Source organism: Elephantulus edwardii, unplaced genomic scaffold, assembly GCF_000299155.1.
Source record: "Elephantulus edwardii isolate Elephantulus edwardi_28Jun2011 unplaced genomic scaffold, EleEdw1.0 scaffold00036, whole genome shotgun sequence".
NCBI lineage: Eukaryota > Metazoa > Chordata > Mammalia > Macroscelidea > Macroscelididae > Elephantulus > Elephantulus edwardii.
Genome location: NW_006399786.1, coordinates 3824700 through 3832145, shown reverse-complemented (window position 1 = coordinate 3832145; position 7446 = coordinate 3824700). Strand labels below are relative to the sequence as shown.

The following is a 7446-nucleotide window of genomic DNA, read 5'->3' as shown; positions in this document are numbered from 1 at the left end:
CTGCCACCCAAGCAAATATATACACACTCATGTTTATTGCTGCTTTGTTCACAATAGCAAAGAGTTGGAAACAACCCAAGTACTCATAAACAAATGAATGGATAGAGAAGCTGTGGTATATTCACACAATGGAATATAATGCAGCACTGAAAAACAAAGAACTCATGAAATATTATACAAAATGGGTGACAATGGAGAACATTATGCTGAGTGAACTATCTCATTCACAAAAAGACAAATACTGTATAATGCCACTGTTATAAAACAGGGAGCTTGGGGGGAAACTAAGAAAAAGGGGATAAATAATGTACATGGCATTGAAACAGACAAGGGAGAGAACTGTATAAAAGGAATATATGATTAAGTATTATTGGTATGACAAGAGTCCAGAATAAGAGCTGCATAGCAAAGTGGTTGGAGCAGGGGTGGGGGGAGGTACTGTATAAGAACGAAAGAACTTTTTCCTAGAGAGAAAAGCAACTGGGGGAGGGAGGAAAATGTGCAGCAATGAATGAATGGAAGTCCAAGTTCTTTATAAACTTACAGTAAAATCTCAATTAAAAAATAAGAATTATTAAGTGTTATTATTTTTGTTAGTTGCCATCTAGTCACCAGGTCTTGTCCATAAAGAAGAGTATTAGAGGATGTGAGTTTCTTTTTAAGGCACTTCAGAGCCACACCAATGGGAGAAAAGGTTAGTGCCAAGAGTGATGTTGTTATTGGTGCTGTGGAATTGACTACAATGCATAGCAATCCTATCAACAGCTGATCTGAACTGTGCCCCATCCTGTGATATCCCCCTCATCTTGGAAATGTTTGGTCCCATTGCCACAGTCACTGCGTCAATCCATCTCTATGAAGATCTTTCTCTTCTTCATCATCCATCCATCTTTTCAAACATGATAGTCCTTTCAAAAACAATACTCTCTCCTAGCAATATGTCCAAAATATGTGAGATGTGAGACAGGGGCTTCACCATCCTTACCTCTAAGGAGCATTACGGTTGCACTTTCCCCCAGGTATATAGAGAAAGATAGATCGATCTAGATCTGTTTGTTCTTTGGCAGTCCAGAAAGACAGGCAGCAATTGATAGTAGTTTGTCTTTGCATTCTCTTAACATAAGAATTTTTTTAAAGCTTTTTGTTGTGATTTGAGTGAAAGTTTACAGAGAAAATTTATTTTCCATTTATCAGTTCACACACATTATGTGTTATGACATTAATTACAATCCCTACAATGTAAGAGTGCCCTTCTCGCCTTGTTCCTGTCCTGTGTTTACCATTTTCATTCATCCTTTGTTTCTAGCTCTTCCTGCTTCCTGAATTTTACCCTGGGGGAATTTTGCCCTTTTGATCTTGTATGATTAGTTCTTCCAGGGAGCTGCTGATCTTACTGTGCACCTTATAGTCTGATCTAATTTTTTACTTAAATCTGAGCCATGAATTTCTAGACTTGATGGATAACTAAGGGTCATAGCCTAGGGGGCTGTACCAGGTCCATTAGACAAGTACATCTGCTCTTTTTAATGACTGTGGGTTTGGTCCACATTTTTCTTCAACTCTATCCAGTATGTCCTATTATGAGCCTTTTAGAATTATCAGTAGTGAGAGTCAGGCACCATCTAATCCTTCTGGTCTCAGAGTAATGAGCACTATGACTTGTGTGGTCCATAAGCCATTTGGACAAGTTTTTTTCCCATATATCTTTTGTTTTCTTCACTCTCCTCAACATAAATAGTAAAGCTTTTCTTTTTCTTAATTGGTAGAATTTAAGCAGTAGTGCCTGCCATATGTAAAAAGCATTGACTGCCAACCAAGAGATTGGCAAACCTACCAGCTAGCTGCTCCATGAGAGTTCTGGTGGCTTAGTGGTACAGAGTTGAACTGTCAACCCAAAGGTACACAGTTCAAATCCTCCAGCTGTTTTGTGGCAGAAAGATGGGCAATGTCTTCTTGTGTGATTCACTGATTCTGAAAACCCCCTGGAGGAGCAGCTATGAGTCAATCCCAACTCTGCTGTGTATAACAGCGGCATAAAGTTGCACCAGAAGAGAAAAATGTGGTAGTCTGCTTCTGTAAAGATTTGCAGGCTTGGAAACTCAATGGGAAGTTCTACTCTGTCCTAAAGAGTTCTCACGAATGATTGGCTCAATGGTAGTGGGATGAGGGTTCTTTGTGAGGAATTCTAATTATACAGAGAGTTAATTTACATTATTATAATACGATACAACTGGTACAATAGGTTTTCTTTAGTCTGTTCTCTTATATAATAGGATGCTAGTTAAATCTGTCTTCATGTGAGGAGCGATTTTTGCAGTATTTGTCCCTCTACCTGCCAACTACTTAACAACAACCCTTAGAGAAAATCAGGACAGTTAGATGAGATTTTGAAAATTTTGGCGGCCCACATTTGACACAGAGCCAAAAGATCAGACATGCTTTAGTCACAGAGGTAAGTAAGACAAGTCTAGGCTGTACTTCACACAATTAACTGAGATAATGAGTGAGCAGAGTCTAAAGATTCGCAGTAATTACTTCATTTAGGAGATGTCAGGGAATAGAAAATAAATCTATTGAAAACAAACTTGCTTTGGAGATAAGTTTAAAAAAAAGCTCAATTATAACTCTTGTAAGAGTAATGATCAATTCTGCACTTTCAAGCTCAGCAGCTACTGGATTCCTGATTTATAAAGCGGATGTTTGACTCCAGGGAAAGCAATTAGCATCCCTTTCACAGCACAACATCAATGCATAGGGTTTCCAAAAGCCAGAGGGCATTGTAAAAGAATGCATGTAATAAAGTCAGTTGGAAAATGGGATTTACATAATGCTCTCTGGGTTCAGAAAACAGGCCAATTTTTACTATCTTATTAATGAGGGGTTGTTGTTGTTGTTGTTATGTGCCATCGAGTCATTTGCGACTCGTAGCGACCCCATGTACAAGAGCCCTAAACGCCGTTCTATCCTGTGCCAACCTCACTGTCTCAAACACATTCATTCCCACCACTCCACTCACAGAATCGATCCATCTCATCGCGGGTCTTCCTCTCCTGCACTGTCCCCTCCACTCTCCCAAACACGCTATCCTTCTCCAAGGACCAGTCCCTCCTTGCAACATGCCCAAAATATGTCAGACGAAGCTTCAGAATCCTTGACTCCAGGGAACATTCTGACTTCACCCTCTCCAGGACAAACCTGTTCTCTGAGCAGTCCATGGTATATTCAACACTCTTCTCCAGCACCAAAACTCAAAGGCATCAATTCTCTTCAAATGATAGTTCCTGCCAAGAGCTTTCTCACCTATTGCGACTGAGTCTGAGCCATTCAACCAGAAAAGCAAAGAGCAGTGGAGCAGAGACGCCCCTAACTGTTGTTGTATGCTCAGAAGTCAGTCTGTCTTGATCAGTTATGTCCTCCCAAGTAAAGGTTGGATTCATTGCTGTTATGTGCCACTGAATCGGAACTGACTTCTAGCTGACCTTCCATCAGGTTGTCAGAGGCTATAAAATGACATAGAAGGAGACTTTCCATCTTTCTCCCACACAGCAGCTGGTGCATTGGAAACTTATAGACCACCAGAGCTCCCTTGATTTCACCAAGCCTTGAGATACCACAGAAATGTGTTCGCTGGGAGGGAGATGTGTCTACTAGTTAAAGAATACAAACTGGTGGCCCAGTTCAGTTTACTGACTCAGTAAGTTGCTATGTCAACAGAGCAGAAAGATCAGACTGAGTAGTCAGCTGGAGCTTGCGTCTTCTAGTTCTAGCAATCACAGAAAAAGGACAACTGTTCTTTCTGGCTGATTAACAACTGCAAAAATTCCTTACATCAGGAATGCAAACAAGTAGCCACTTGCAAATTATTTGGATCATAGAGACCGTCCTTGATTTGCTATCAAAGAAAGTTTGTTGTTTTTTTTTTTTAAAGTGATTTCAGGGTTGAGTGTCAAAGAAGAGACAGGCTGGGAGTCAGAATATTGCAGATGTACAGAGTCAGCCTTGTTGGGTTGAATCATCCAGTGCTGAGGATGTATTTGCTGATCCAAATATGGACAGTCAACATCTTAGCCTCTACAAGCGTGAAAACCCAATACCATCTTCTCTCATGTTTATTTCAGAATTGTCTTTTTACATTATATCTCATGGCAATGATCATTGGGAAATTATGTGTAAAAGAAATTACAGACTTGGCATGTTAAATTTTTGCCCTGCCTGATAAATGACCAAGGAGCCCTACCAGTGCAGTGGTAAAATACTGAGCTGCTAACTGAAGGTTGGTGGTTTGAACCTACTTCCCACCCCACAGAAGAAAGACCTGGTGATTTGCCCTCCTAAATACTCTGGGAAACTCTATGGAGCAGTTCTGCTCTGTCATTTAGGGTCATCATAAGTCAGAATCATCTCCATTGTAAAAAGCAACAAACAACAGCTGAGTAAGCGGGGTAAGTAACTAACCCAGAGGGTGGAGGTTCAAATCCACCCAGAGGGATCTGGAAGAAAGGCATATGGGTCTGTTTCTGAAAAGTTAGTCACTGAAAAACTGCAGAGGACAGTTCTACTCCGGCATCATGGTTTGGAATCAACTCCAACGGGTTTGGATTATTTTTCATTAATTACTGGATCTAGGCAATAATCATCAGTGACTGTTAACATCATGAAACAAAAACAAACCAGCTACTATGGACCTCATGCTGGAAGTGTGCCAGCTCATATATCAAGTAAAGAGTCTTTTCCCTCCATCAAAATAAAACTAGAGTCTGATCATGCCTCAAATTCAAATAGAATTCAAATTATTCAGCACTCAAGGGCAAAGATTTTGAAAAATACAACATAACTGGGAGAGACTGGAAAGCATTATGCTGAGTGAACTAATCCAGTCTTTATAAGGACAAATACTACGTAAGACCATTATTATAGAAAATAGAAGGCTAGCAAGTAAACTGTGTATAGCGATCCAAGGGGGGGGGAATGGGAACATAAGGATGAGGATGGGCAGGCGGGTAATCACAGGGTGGCACAATTTGGTGGGTGGAAGGAGGGGGTAAAGAAAATGGAAAGGATACACTGGGAACCTGAAAAGACAAAGTAATGGTAGGCACAATTCAATGGTGAATAATAAAACACTATGTATATAATAATAATAATAATAATAAAATACAATGTACAACACAACAACAACATAGAAATTATTGCATGAAACACAAGGTGAATGAAATAAAGTGTGAAACACAATGTGTACTGATTTTGTATGCAAAACAATATAAAATTAAAATATTTTAAAAATAGAGAATTCAAGGGGAGATAAACTTGTGTAACTGAATGAAAAACAAATTTCTTTGTAAATTCTCAAATAATAATAGAAAAATCATGCAGAAAAATAAAAAAATATCAAATTACAAATTTGTAGAAAATTCAGGGAAAGAAGAAATTCTGGATGTGCGATAACAGGTTGGATATCCAAACAGCAAATTCCTAAGGATAAAACAACTACAACAATAAATCCAAGATAATTAACTCTGTTTCTCCAGGAACAGTAGAGATAGAGATCAAATGGTCACAATGCATAGACCTATTTTGATCCCAAATGTAACAGATTGTTAAGTTTATTTTTAAATTCTGGCCGATGTGACAGGCCTTTCATTTTCATACACCCTTCCCAGCTGGCTGGAAGATGCAAACAGCATTTGTGTGGTCCCCACACAAACAAGGACCACAGCTGAGGCAGGAAGAGATTTAAATATGAAGGAGCTAGATCATTAAGGACATCCTGGAGCACAGCCTCTGTGCCAACTAAAATGTGCCCAGAGTGTTATGACAAGATCTTTGCTGCTAGAATGAGTACTTCAATGGAACTTTTCTCAGTTTCATCAGTCTACTAATGGGAGCAGGCACCCCCTAGCTCCAGTTAATGTTTTCACTTAACTCTTAACACAGGGAGCTCTAGTGGCCTCCTGGCAAGGAGTTGTGCTGCCAATTCAAAGACGTGTTAAAATGCAGGTGTTCAAATCCAGCAGCTGCTTTGCAGAAGAAATCTCCTTTGCAGAGCATCTCCTCTCATGTGATTTACAACCTCTGACTACCTACGAGCTGGAGGGTCAGCTATGAACCAGTTGCAACTTAATGACACATAACAACTCAATATAAAGCTCTATGTGTGTTTGTGGGTTTGGAAGAGGCTGGTGGCCCAGTGGTTATGTTTTCAGTAGTTTGAACCCACCAGCTGCTCCGAGCATTGGAGAAAGACAAAGTGATTTATTTCCATAAAAATTTCAGCCTTAGAAAACTCATGGGGCCATTCTACTCAGTCCCGTAAGGACACAGGAAGTTGGAATGACTCAGTGGCAATGCAGTAGGTTGGGTTTTAGTAGTAGGAAGTTGGATCCATCAAAACGTATGCCCCAGACTTAGGTTCTAACAGGAATGTGGGCTTAATTCCTCATTGATATTCGGCATGCATGACTTTTCTGGCTTTGAAATCTGAACACTAGAGGGAATCCATCTGTTTAATAGGAGAGTTTAGGACTTATTGTTTGTGAATTTTTTTATCTGGGTACTTTTATAACCAGTGCTGTTTTCTAACTGTAATTGTATTGGATATATAAAATAGGGCATAAATCCTCTCGTAAATTATATATAATAAAAAAATTGGATTTTTTTTATTACAGCAACATCAAATTAATTTTTTTCCGTGCTTTATTTAAACTTCATAGAAATATGGCAATCTCCTCTGGCGTAATATACTGCCTCTGAAAACCTGCTGGAAGGTCAGCTATGAGTTGGTTTTGACTTGATGGTACATAACAACAACAACATTAATTCTGACGTAATTAAACTACCTGACTGAGAGTGAAGAGTTGTGGTAAGGAGTGAATTTTGGTTCAATTAATCAAAAGATCTATGGTTTGAACCCACCAGCCGCTCCTCAGGAGAAAGAGGTGGCTGTTTGCCTCCACAAAGATTGAACTCATTGCCATCAAGTTGAAACCAACTCATAGCTGACATTCCAGCATATTTTCATAGGCTGTAAACCATAAGGAGGAAAATGCCCACCTTTCGGAGCTGTTGGTGGATTCAAATTGCCAGAAAAGTTGCCTTCTTCTTGTGTGGCCCAAGCCGGGTCGGTGGGCGGTCGGGGGTTCTGGGTTGTGCGCGTGGTGGTTGCTCGGCGTGGTCTCTGCAAAGGGTGGTCCAGCTCGTCGTCTCCCTGCGCTGCCTTTGCGACTCGATGGGCGCGAGCGAGGGGGCCGCCCAAGCGTGATCTGCTGGGCCCTGACCTCATCACCTGGAAGAGCCCATTCACCCTGGACGATCCCTGCAGTAGCCTCGATTGACCTTGAAGAGGATGACTGAGACACTATGGGCCATGCACTGTGTGTCTGCTCCCGGGGAACTGTCATCATTGACAATAAACGATACCTCTTCATCCAGAAACTGGGGGAGGGTGGG

The 7446-nt window shown here is 40.5% G+C and overlaps 1 protein-coding gene across 1 annotated transcript in view; it reads left to right on the top strand.

Moving 5' to 3' along the window:
- The first annotated feature begins 7356 nt into the window (after positions 1 to 7356).
- The window catches only part of LOC102871577 (serine/threonine-protein kinase 16-like), an 889-nt gene continuing 799 nt past the window's right edge, over positions 7357 to 7446 (top strand). Inside the window, exon 1 of the mRNA XM_006884608.1 lies at positions 7357 to 7441. Within this exon, the coding sequence (XP_006884670.1) occupies positions 7357 to 7441 (85 nt within the window). The remainder of the gene's footprint in view (positions 7442 to 7446) is intronic.